Raw genomic sequence first — 13,428 nt, 5'->3', positions numbered from 1 at the left:
AGATCGGTGTTGACAGAATACGTGTGTTCTGCTTTCATTTTTTGTCATTTACAGTTTCTTGACCTGTTTTTCTTGTCTACATGCATTAGATCAGACGGGCAAGACAGTGTTGAGCAAGGATTTGTCAAACTTTCCTATCAAAATACAGTAAATTGCTAGTGCTGGAAGCTATAGATGCTTTTATAAGTATACAACGTTTACACTGTTTTTGGCTTGTCTTGTTGTTAAATTAACAAAAAATGTGAACAGAGAAAATTATATTAAGAAGACTTAAATATTTACTTCGGAGGCAGTACTTTATAAGCTATGCATACTTTTCAGAGAATATTTAAATGGGAGTATTTTGTCTTATTACACTGTCTCAATACCCTTTCACTTATTCAACACTTTCTTTTTTTTGTTAAAAAAAAATTCAAACTTCACCCACCATTATTTCGCACCAAACCTTTTTTTCTTCTGTAGAACGCCAAAGAAAGATATTTTGAAGCATGTTGGTAACCAAACAGCATCGGACCGCATTGACTTCCATTGTATGGACAAGAAACCAATGAGACATTTCTCAAAATATCTTCTTTACACTTCCACTTAAGAAAGAATCGTACAATGACATCATGGTGAATAAAAAATGACAGAATGTTTATTTTTGGGTGAACGGTACCTTTAAAGAGTGGGAAAACCTTACATCCTTTGAAAAGTCTGAATTTAATGCAGTGTTGCTTGTCAATTAAATCGATCTTACTTTAAGAATTTTGAGATATATTACTGAAAATAAAAAAACAAAGATTTCTTGTCTGCAATCAGCTCATCCCTTCATCTTCCCTTCCTAGTGTCCCATCTAAGACATGCAGGTAGACAGAAGGATAGGGATGTGAAAAGACATCTTAATTACGGAATGCAAACAGCGTTCAGGGCGTCAGCGTTAGCGGCAGCTTTTGTGGTTTCATAGAGAGACAGATGCGGTTGAGACAGAGAAAACAGACAGCAGGTTCCTGTGACCCGTGCCCTGGCATGTCTCGGGCGCTCACCGCAAACTGTTGATAGAGAAAAGAGGATAAATCAAGCAGATTAGACATTGAAAAGGCTTTCAGGTGAAGTGCCACTAGGAATGCTTGTGTCTGTGGGGCATGTTCAGCGAGTCTTGTATTAATGTGCGTGCGGCTGCGGACGGTGTGAGGTTCAAGTCTTCTAAATAGACGATTGAAAGATTAATCGAGAAACACGTGCAGACTGTTTGTGTATTACAACGACAATATCCGACCTCTCGAGCATGCCGTCTTTGTAAAAAAAACACTTCTACTTAAAAACTATCTTCCTCACGGTTGGACGTAGATGAAGTGGGTGCTGACATTGAAAGACGAGGTTTTATCATCAAAAAGTCAGAGTTTGTTTTTTGAAGAATGTTTAGCCTGATGTCTTCCCACTTACTATGAGGTGGAATGTTAAAAGTTCAATAGCCTGACAAGCAAACCGTGTCCATCTGAAGTGAGCCGGCCTCTTGGGAAGTAAACGTAGACTTGAGTTGGCAGTGTTTAGAGGAAAAGTGCATTTTGCCACAGGTTGTTGATGGCAACATTTTCAACACAATGGAGTTAAGGCGTGGAGTGGAGTTTAACTTATGTGAAGCCATAAACTATAAGTCTGAACGTAAACATTTTAGGATAGTGCATTTACAAGAGTGCTGTTCCCCATGAGCCTTGTGCTGTCACACACAGCTGGAGTCAGCAGATATAATCTAAACACACACTCATGAGATCTTGCATAAACACACTGGCTTACTTGACATCTCTTCTTAGAAGGAAGTTGCACAAACAGTTTTTTTAGGGTCATCCTGCTCTTTTGGCGACATTGTCTTTGCCACCCATGGGGAGAGTTTTGTAATATACAGACTTGGAACAAAATTATGAGACCGCTTTAGTTTTGCCTTTAATAAGTATTTTTTCACGTACAGTATTGTGTACATTACAGTCAAGCGTGTGTTGAATTCCAACTGAAACAAACCTCAGAAGTGACAACGTTACCCAACAGCAACCCAAAAGATCCTAAAGTAAGTGTAAAAACATTAGTTTTATGTGTTCTTTAAAATGGAATACAAACTTCTTTGGGGTATTTGAGATCTGCAAGGCAAGCATAATATTTTTGTCGTCTTGTCCACTTTGTCCTGTTTCGAATTTCTGCAAATACAGCTGTGGAAAAATGTAAGAGACCATTCCAAATATTAATTTAATCATCATTTCTAGATGTATGTGGACATTCCAGTCCAGTGTCTGTTAAATTTCAACAAAATCAAGCCTCGGGAGTGACAAAGCCATCCAACGGAAATGTGAAAGACAATGACAAGACACGTGTAAACTTGAATCCACATGTATGACTTATCGCTTATTGCTCTCCAAACTATTTGTAAGTCGCTATGTAATAAAAGCGTCTGCTAAAAGACTAAATGTAAATTGTGATACAAATCAAGGTTATCGCATAAAAAAATGTGTATTGGAACTTTTTCTAAATACAAATATGACGCTTATACATGACTTGTTTTCTTTGCAGTATTTGAGGTCTTAAAAAGTAAAGAGCATCTTTTCTGTTATTTTGACCAGTTTCTACAGTTTTTATGTCTTCAAATGAATGCGATTAGAAAAATACTTTATTTGAGATTTGGGAGAAACATTGTTGGTAGTTAACAGAAAGAAACAAAAATGATAATTTCACCTAAACACATCCCTATAAAAATAGTCAATAAAAAATATATTTTGTCTTTTCTGCGGCTGTACATGCAATGTAGGGGAAATGTGGGGAAAATGTTGTTCACAAATGAAGCAAAAATAATTTAACTTAAAACATAGCATAAAATTGTTAAGGAGTGTTATGTATGAAACACCAAATATGACCAATATTGAAAGGGTTTCATATTCAGTCCATCAAAAATGCCTTCTGTTTAACTGTAATGTGAAACTTTGATGCAGTAGGAGGCACTTCGTTGTGGAATCCCTCAGATTACAAAACTGTAAACTACAAGCTTACCTTAGTGACGGCTTGGGTTATGTGAACTGACATCAGGCCAAAGATGATGAACTTGCTCCCCTTTCCAACAGGAGGTTCCTGACATCTAGAACAACTAACGTAGCCCCTGTCTTAAACTCCCAACCGACCCAGACAGCGGTCATCTGTCTTATGCCATTGCCATGAAATTCTTTGTAACGTGCACCGTAACTGCCACAAACGTTGCAAAAACATCTGCAAATGGTAGAGATGGAAACAATTAGCGGTGATTGTGGTGCTTTTGTCTTATCTTGGGTGCGAGGAGTAGCTGATCTCATATCCCCCAAAAGTGATTAACAAGGCTGCTTTTAAAACCAAATCTTTGGGTCTTCATGGTTCAGTTCGACTGATCACGCACAGATTTTCTCGTGCTATACCCCTTGTCTTCAGCCTGGGGTAAGAGCATCTAATAGACTAACTATTCCTAGGTTTTCATCTCTTTTTGCACCCGTTGGCGAAAGAACATAATGCATTGATTTGCAGTGAGCCAACGCTCGCGTAGAGCAGAACATTTGTAATTGGCTGATTAGCATGTGGACATTTTAGCACTAAATTTCGCTTCCTACAAGCCGTTCATCATCGTGTCTCCATGCCAGCTGAGCTCCTGCCAGCTCCCTTCGGTGCTCTGTGTCCAGAGAGGCCAAACGAACACATCTCACATACCAGGATAAGACTGAGGTACCGGCATAAATTCCTTGCTCTCTTTTGTCGAGAGAGAAGTGCGTGTGGATGTGAATGTTAATGTAATGCTTGGAATGGATGTGCAGGCACTTATGGCCTTTGTGTGATATTGGCACTGGCGTACGGTCTGATAATATATGATTATCAATTCTGTATCATCGACTCTTATACATTTACATATACATTGAGTCATTATGAAGTCAAAATGCATCCAGATTACTTGAATTAAAAAGGTCGAGTCTTGTTATGATTGTGAGTAGTAAAGCTGTGTTTGTTATTCCAAGGCAAAGTATTTTTTTTATTTCAAGAGATAACGATTTTCACCCAAAAATCATAAACTTACCACCATTAGTCATTCTAAACCAGTTCTTCTTCTGTAGAACACAAAAGATGATATTTTGAAGAAAGTTGATAACTTTCAAAATTGGTTTCCATTGACTTCCATTGTATGGACTCAAAAGACATTTCTCAAATTATCTACTTTTGTGTTTCACAGAAGAAAGAGTCATAAACGGGTTTTAAAGGACATGAGGATAAATAAAAGACAGAATTTGTATTCAATAAAAATCTAATATATATTTAATATATTATGATGTTCAGAATTTCTGTCAGCGTTGAAAAACATCCGATCAATGTTATGTATTGTGTCCAAGGAAGAGTCCGTACACACATTTGAGTTGTGCACCAAACTGTGAAAAAACACAAATATATGCTGCATGTCAAAAGATGGTAAAAACATCATGTTTTTTAAGAAGCCTTCAACCTGTATTTCTGAGATTTACGTCTGGGACATCAAAGTGGTATTCCAATCCTTGTCTGTAAGATTGTTTGTCGGATGTCTTCTACAGGTGCAGCAGTAAGATAAGATGCAGTTTAGTACACCAACATGACTTTATAATTTAAATGATCAGTCAAAACATTCAAAGGTCCATCCTGGAGGAGATGATGTGTTTTTGTAGAAAAGTGGAATGAGGAGGCCTTCCAAAAGGTTCAGAATTCAAGCTTTTGTCCAGTTGTGATGTGGTTGTGTAATCGTGTTGTACGCATTCAATGTGTGCTGAATACTGTGGATTAGGGAACAGATTCTGCAGGTCCCACCAAAACTCAGGTTGAACTTGAACCGCAACAATTTGAGGGTCTCTGTCACTAAAGATTAATCTAGCTCCAACTTCATCCACAAACGCTCGGGATGAATTACAGCTGATGTTCTCTGCTGCTGTTCTTCCACGTTTGGCAGGTAGTTTTGTTTAAATAGATGCGATTATACCATTTCAACTCCCGAACTCTGCTCCTTGCACCTGGACATTGACAGCGTGGAGATTTATCATCCCAAGTGTGTGCTGACAATGTGCATTTGCTGATTGAAAGCTTGGATCGTACCTTTATGTTTTAGACGTGGAGGATAAAAACACAAAGTTGCCAAGGAGATGTTTGCGCAGGTGTTGTTGACTTTAACCTGCTTGAAGGGATCGACGCCAACGTCCTTCTCGTATACAGCAGCTGAACTGTAAACATGTCCAGTATATTTACTGTACATTTGAGTCTTTGTGAGAATTAGTAAAGTACTTTATATCTGAATTTTTTGCTATATAATTTTTTTAGCATGCTATTCTTTTGCATTTTAAAACTAAAAGGTTCAGTCTTTAGATTCATCCTCTTTTGATAACAGCCACACAATTGTAAAGTCAGGTCTAATGCTGTGTTCACACCAAATGGGAATAAAGCAATTTGCGCACTTAAATTACATATTAAGTCAATACAAAGACGTCAATAGACGCGCTCTAGCACAGGGTGACACAATTGACACGAATCGGGTGCTTGCGCAAAAATAGGGGGCTTTCGAAAAATTCAGCTTTAGTAAGAAATCCGTCGCTTATCCGAAGAGCTTATTGACACCTGTTTGTGCGAAGACACTTCCTGTCGCGTGATGTTTTTCGCCTCACTCGTGCAAATATATCCTGCAAGTAATAAAGAGCAAGGAATTCAATGATTCAGGTTTGGTGTGAACACAGCATTACACATTTCGTCTTAGGATTCTGCCACAAAAATGTCATTTTTACTGTTTACCTGTCGTAATAATCCTGTGCATACATACGAGCGGTTTTTAAAGACTTTGCAAGCGGTTTACTAGTCGGTTTCGAAAAGAAAATCTCTAGTTTATTTGTTTACATATTTATGTGTACATGTGTTTGGACTCGAATGCATTTCCCCTTTAGAGTAAATACAGTCAGTGCTGAGAGATCTCAGCTACAGTACAAGTTTCACATCCGTGGTGGTTTGTATGGTCTCATAGTCCAGAGTTTGTTTGTCATGCCGGTGAGACTTTCTACTGACTCCCTCACTGAGTGAACCCAGAGCTTTGCTGCTACGCGTACAGTGAATCTTCAGTATCGCTCAAGAGCCGAGCAAATGAATACGCTTTGTTGAGAAGCACGATTTAGGGGTTAAGTCAATGATTCCTTACACACAATGCAATGCAACTTTGCAGTACACTCGTTGCTTTAGTAATTTTATTTTATACATTACAATATACATAATTTTATTTTATAACAGTTTTGAATTTGCTTTGGGTTGGATTTCAGTCATCAGTTTTCTGAACTAAATGCAAACCAGCACAAAACTGATCTTTAAGTATAACTGTTTTTAAGCCTGCTGTATTTGTTTTGAACAGAATGATAAATGTGTTCTTTCACACAATCCTCGTTTCAAAGCGAAATCAAACAATGCAACACGGAAAAAATATATATATGTACCTTTCAATATTTTCATTTAATAAGCATTTCTAGTGGCCATTCCTGAACAATGTCTGTTGAATTTCAACAAAATCCAACCACAGGAGGGTCACAGTCATCCAACAGAAACGTGACAGACAAGACCAAAACTATCACATAAAAAATTGTGTTTGAACATTTCTTGAATACATTTACAACATACATTTAAATTATTCTGCAAATAAACGCAAAATACAAACCATATTTTATCATAAATCTTTGGAGTTATATTGTTAGTATTTCACAGGATAAAACAAAAATATTTGACCTCAACACATACCTATAAATAGTAAATTCTGAAAAAACTGAAAATGGTCTCTTAATTTGCTTCTCCTGCTGCGGTATATTGTGTATAATGTTATAAGTAATGTGCAATATGTCTATGTAATTTTATGAGTTCCCGTAATTTTCTTCCTTATAATGGTTCTGTCTGAAGTCTCTTAAAATTGAAAGCAGGTTTTCCCTTGCCGTGTTTTGATTCTACAATAGGACAACCCTGAAACCAGTTTATTAAAGAAACAATTTTAACTTGATCCGAGTAATGCAAGTTCTCCAGTGAAACAAAGTATCTGAAGTGGAGATGTGACTGCCCATAATATGTCGATTCCCCATTATAATATTTTATACTCGCTCCTTTTTGTGTGAAGAATGATCTCCACCAGCAATAAACGCACTGAAGCAGAAATGGCAGGGGTCTCTGGGTGTTGATGTGAACCAGATGATGTACCAGTCTGAAAAGGGGAAAAATGTATAAGGATGGACAGACTGTGAAATGAGACGACGGCTAAAAGCCGAAAGCTTCTGACAGGCACTCGAAACATCATGAGAACACGTTTGAATGCCGTTACAGAGCACTGGAAACACTTTCCTCTGGATTTACGATGATGTATTCTGCCCAGACACACTGGGAATCTTTGCTTGCAAACTGGTTTCAAAGATCCACTCTGAAATGGTCTTGTTAGCATCTGGCTGCTGCTTTAGAAACCAGAAAATTTGCTCTGGGTCTCTCTGTGGCCCTCTGACGCGTTTCCTGACCCAGGAAATAGAATTAACACCTCGGCCCTAAAACTGCAGGGCCTCGCTCGAAACCACATCTGTGGCCCTATATCTCATGTGTAATAATGCTGAGGGCAGAGAAAATAAATTTGAGATTTAACAGACGGTCTACTTAACTTTATACAACACACTTTGGGCTTAAACTTCCCCTGCTCTGCGTCGCGCTACTTCATCACTTCGGATGACATTGATCTGAGTGTAAAAACGCTGCCAAAAATTACTGCAACAAAATGAAAAAGTATCAATCTACCATGTTGACCCCCGTTGTCCTCGTGAAGTGGTATTGCCCCTTCTCCAAGGTATCTAACAAAATTTTAATGTACTCTGCGGGAAATGGATTACCCACCACAAGAGCGTTTTAAAGAAGGGACCACTTTCCGATGTCAAATGGACAGTAAATTAAGAAAGGAATAGAAGAAGGGATTATCTGTTTATTAGTTATTTTATGGGGGCCATATTTTAGGAGAAATGGGTCCTGAAATTCTTGGGTTGAAAAGTGAGTTGTCTGTTTTCTTCATTAGACGCACGCATGTGCTCGCTCGCAGACTGAAGAACGGGTTCCTGGCTTTAAATGCTTCACGTGTTTGTATTTTAGTCTCACATTGTGGATTCCCCGGTGAGTTTTGAACAGACTCGCAGAAGGCCATAAAACTACGTTTTTTAAAACCTTAATCGTCCCGTTGCACCTAAGCAACCTCTGCGGTACTTTCTCACACACATGCATGCATATCGATTCGTCTAAGGGTTGGGACGCATTTGTGGATATTGAGCAGATGTTCCTGAGAAAATGTTTGAGAAACCCGTCTTGGAATTTGCAGCATGTTGTAAACAATGCTTTGGTGCCGTTGTTGATCTTCCAAGTGGTTAGAAAACTATTCTGGATGGCACATTTGTACTGGATATAGTTTTAGTGTGTGTTTGTGTGCTGGGAATTAAAATCTAGTCATGCAACATTTTATTTTGTTAAAATTTTAATTAAGATTTGTACCCATGCTTTTCTTTTATTCTTCCTTTTAACAAAATCTCCCTCTCTCTCTCTCTCTCTCTCTCTCTCTCTCTTAAAAAATTAACTTAAAAGGTTGCATTTTGTTAATTTTTATCGTCTCTTTCCTCTACAGTACTTTGAGGTGCCCTTCGACTCGAACATGAATCGTACCAAAAACAGACCTCTGGTCAGAGGACAAATAAGGTGAGCTTCTTCAAAACCATTCTTACACTCTCTGTTTTTGTATTTCCTTTTGATTCTGTTTGAAGCTTCTTAGTACATGTCCCGTCAGTCATTGATTTAACAACATTTTCCTCCGAAAGAAATTGATTATATGCTTCCAAAACCCTTTAAAGGACCTTGCGGTGAGGTCGTGGATTGCAACCAACGGCTCTCTCCACCCCTCCCTTTCGAAGCATTTCGGAGGCTGAGAGAGGACTAGGGTGACATTTTTTATAAAAATGTGTTTGCAAACGCACATTGTAGAGCAGTTTGTCCGTTAAGGGCTGTAGAAACAACATGGTGAATTCCATGTTATGTAGATGGAAAGGTAATAAAAACATAACGCTTCTATATGTAATGTCTTTATACACCTCTATAGACGTAGTTATGTCTATTAAATTACATTACATTACAAATTACACACTGGACCTTTAATGTCACATCTTATGATCAAATCTGATTATCAAAAAACAAATGTTTGTCCATACACTTTTAAACACATCCGTATTGATGTCGGTAAAAAGTCACTGCAGATTAAAATGGCTTCTCTACTCTTGTTATGTAACGTCATTTACTCGACATTGTTCTCAAATAGCCCAGTGTTTGTGTATAGTCGAGCCTGCTGGTATCAGAAACTATACGCCATTGTCTGATATCTGTAGCTCTGGCCAGCCGCTCCCGCACCTGTCCTGCGTAACCTGATCCAGGTGGATGAAGGCGTGTCTTTTTTTTTTACTTCGACCATATTTCTGCTCCTCTCGTCTCATCCTGACGCTCTTACCCTAGCCATGTTTTTGTTTTCATTTGTCAGGCTTTTAGCTTTATTAAATAGATAGGTTGCAGGCTGGGTTCAAACTCAAAAGGTTTTTACTGCTGCACCAAAGCACCAACTTAAATTTGAACGTTTTAGGCCCATTTAATACATCTATTTGTCGTTTACATGCATGTTTTAAAGTCATTGATGTTTGACCTACACCATATTTTTGTGGTCTGTCATCACTTATGTACTCGTAAGTCATTGTCAAGAACAACAGAAACATCATGGCAGCATAGATTTGAATTATAAAGCATTAAATTGGTCTCACAAAAATGCATCATAAGATAATTGTGATCTCTACCTTGGTCAAACCATAATTTAGCTTTTTCTGCTGAAATTCTCATAACCGTAACTCGTCCCGATTTGTCTGAGTGCATTATATGATGTAATTTAAACACAGTTAAATTAAAATATTGTGAAATAAAACAATTGGACTTTCTGTTAGATGTTCCCAAATGACAAAAAATGATTGACAGAATATTCATGTATAAATAAAATTGAGAAATAGTGGAAGTGTCCAGGGCTGAAATTCTCTTTAAAGTCTGTTTAAACACACACAAATATGTTTACATTGAGTTAGATTTTATGCGAAGAAACACATTTACTAGTTCCTTATAAATGAGTAACAAGTGAACAAATTACTTTGTTTTTATAACTTATGAATTTTTTACTTACAACTTAAAAACTTAATATTCTCTTGTCACGCTGTGTACACAACTTTTTCCCTTCTCATTACCGCTACAGGTAGTCTTCCTCATTTAAATTTTACATGTATAATACTCTATTCAAATATAATTCATTACTGTCTTCTTTTTATGTACGATTAGTAAAAACCTGCTTGGGCATTTTAGCAAAACATGTTATGAGATTGACGGTTGTAATGGTTTCGGTAATGAGAATTTTTAAGGCCTTTTTTAAATTGTGTTGAACTGTCAGTCATTTTGAAACGAATGCCTTTAAACATGTCATATCTTGGTTTGTTCATATTTGACATCTTAAAACCAAGATTTCGTGAGAATCACCCTTGCGCTTTTGTGTCCAAACGATTGAAGTCAATGGGGAGCAATGTTGTTTGGTTACTAACATTCTTCAAAATATCATCTTTTGTGTTGTGCAGAAAAAAGAAAGGTCATACAGGTTTGAAATGACACGAGGATGAGTAAATGATGAAAGAATGTTCCCTTGAACATCACTGTAACGCGGTATCAATTCAGCTTTATTTTAGGAGATCTGGGCAGGGGAATTTTAAAGAGCACAGTTCTGAACAGAATTGTTTTTCTGTACATTGACAAACCTTGTGTTAATGACAGGGGGGATCTGTTTGTTGTTTTTGCGTCGTCATAGCATATCTTCACCTGTTCACCTCTAGACCTGTACACAAATACACAGCGTACAAACGCCAGTGTCATCTACCACAACATATCATTACACCCATTAGGTGCATCCCAGTGGAACACGTTTACACCCACACACACACTCGCTTCTGACAGTGTGTTATTACACTCTTTGATGTTTGCGTGCGTGTGGCTGTATTACATCATAAGAATGTGACCGAGGTGTGCGTTGAAAACTGACACGACAAAATCTGTCACGAAACAACCCACAAGCCGTGCAACAAGCATATTTCTTTTCATTTCGTTTCATTATTTTTGCAATAATTATTTTCTTTGAGCTAAATTAGTTGAGCGTTGGGTTAGCATTGCTAATATTGTTTATTAAACATATTTATAAAATAATATGTGATACCAATTTTGAATGCGCTTTAAAGTAATAGTCAGTTCAAACCCGTATAACGTTTTTGCCACAGAACACAAAATAAGATATTTTGAGGAATGCTAGCCGGCGCCTGTTCACTTGCATTGGTTTTATGTCCTTGCAATAGAAGCGAATGGGTGCCGACGCTGTTCGGTTAACAACATTCTTCAACAATCTTCTTTTGTTCTCTGCGGAAGAAAGTAAGTCACACGGGTTTGAAAAGACAAGAGTAGAGAAGAGTAAATGATGACGCAATATTCAATTTTGGGTGAACTGTCGCGAAGTCACTTTGGAAAAAGTTGTCTGCCAAATGCATACATTTAATTGTCGTATATCTATTATCCATTATACTTTATATATACAGTACCTGTTTCATCTTGGGTCTAGACTGGGAAAAATTCATTTCAACTGTCATGGTTTAAGCGTTTTTTTTCTCTTTTGGAAACCCGCCACTCGAGAGCATCACGTCAGACGAGCGTTTGTTTTTATTGCATTACGGAAAATTATTTAGACTTCACTGTATGAATGAACAATAACCTGGAGCCATACCTGGTGTATTTGTGACAGAGTTGTGGAAATTCCAGCGGTTTTGCTCCTAACATTAATAGCTTCAACACCCAAACAGCTGATCTCATGCTTTAAGTTATGGAACACATATAGACTGTAAAACCCCTTAACCACATAAAACAGTCATAACAATGATAATAGCATTTGAATGGAATCTCCTGCTGTCGGCAGAAAATGTACCCCTTTTTTCCTCTCAGCTTTGGTCTCTGTCTCTACCCTCCTCTAATTTATGGAGCAGTTAGCTGTGAATTTGAACCAGACGCCTGCGCAGGACTGGAGGACTGCGTTTAATAAACGGTAAAGGAAGTGGTTGTACGATGGAAGCGTCTGTGGCGAGGAGAGACCTAATCAATAGCAGAGAGGCAGAACGCTTTTGTTTTGATGTGATACTCACAGAACCGCACAACAGCTTATCTTAGAAGCTATTTTACAAGATCTTTATTCCTGCTTTTTTCTTTGTCGCCTTTGTCTTTTTATTGTTATGTTTTGGTTCCATTATAATGTTTTTCATGTCGGTTGTCATTTTATCGGAAAATAAATTCTGGGCCAGTGTTTGGTTTATTTCTACAGGGTTTATATCATGAAACAAAACATTCCTTGATCTTTAGAGGTCATGTGCTATGCAAACATGCTGTAAGTTTTATAACTCATATCCCTTTAAGTACAAGAGATACTGTATCACTCCAAAACTTCAGAAAAGTAAATTGCGTAGCTTAAGTTGATTCAAGTTTGAATGGATCTCATTGCAAAAATAACTCATATTACCACTTTGAACCCCACTTAGAAAAATCTTTATTCATGTTGTGCTTGCCTTCTGCTTTTCTGTTTCTCTCAGCCCACTTCACGCAGTGTCGTTCGCACTGGCGTGTGGGATCCCAGGTGTGGCCCTGTTGACCCTGGCTGTCAATCCTCTAACCGGCTTCCTGGGGGCTCTGAACATCTTCCTGTACACGTGCTGCTACACTCCCCTGAAACGCATCAGCATCACCAACACATGGGTGGGCGCGGTGGTGGGCGCCATCCCACCTGTAATGGGCTGGACTGCAGCCACTGGCTCTCTCGATCCAGGTACAATATACACCCTAACACAATCACACGCGCCAACTAAAGCATGAGGGCTCAAACGGCATCCATTATAATTTATACATAGATTCTATATATTGTGCGTACACGCTGTGTCAGCGTGGGTTTCTTCCAGTTTACTCCAAAGACATAGATGCTGGTATGGCGTTAAGAATGAAACAATACATAAATATACATATTGTGCAGCAAACATTGTGATGTTTTTACAATATATTGTCTGTTGAACCCTATTGGATGAGCTTCAACACAAGTTTTAATGTTTAGTTTTTTTTTTGTGGCCTACTTTGTTCTTTTAATGTTTATGCTTAAAAGTCTGTGACACACATATTCAAGGTTTATACATTTACATGCAAAAGATTCAGTTAAACCTTGTATTTAAAACAAAAATATATGTTTTAATGGTTTATAGTAAACAGCTTTCCTGTAGTTCAGTGGTTAGAGCATGGCGCTAACAACGG

At 37.9% G+C, this 13,428-nt stretch overlaps 1 protein-coding gene across 1 annotated transcript in view; it reads left to right on the top strand.

The window, feature by feature from the left end:
• The window catches only part of cox10 (cytochrome c oxidase assembly factor heme A:farnesyltransferase COX10), a 36,175-nt gene that overhangs the window by 20,123 nt on the left and 2,624 nt on the right, over window positions 1–13,428 (top strand). The window contains exons 5-6 of the mRNA XM_079475940.1: window positions 8,660–8,730; window positions 12,723–12,955. Of these exons, the coding sequence (XP_079332066.1) occupies window positions 8,660–8,730; window positions 12,723–12,955 (304 nt within the window). The remainder of the gene's footprint in view (window positions 1–8,659; window positions 8,731–12,722; window positions 12,956–13,428) is intronic.

Source organism: Barbatula barbatula (genome assembly GCF_947034865.1).
Source record: "Barbatula barbatula genome assembly, chromosome: 16".
Classification (NCBI taxonomy): Eukaryota; Metazoa; Chordata; class Actinopteri; order Cypriniformes; family Nemacheilidae; genus Barbatula; species Barbatula barbatula.
Note: the sequence above shows the minus strand (reverse complement) of the source record. Positions and strands in the feature narration are given on the sequence as shown.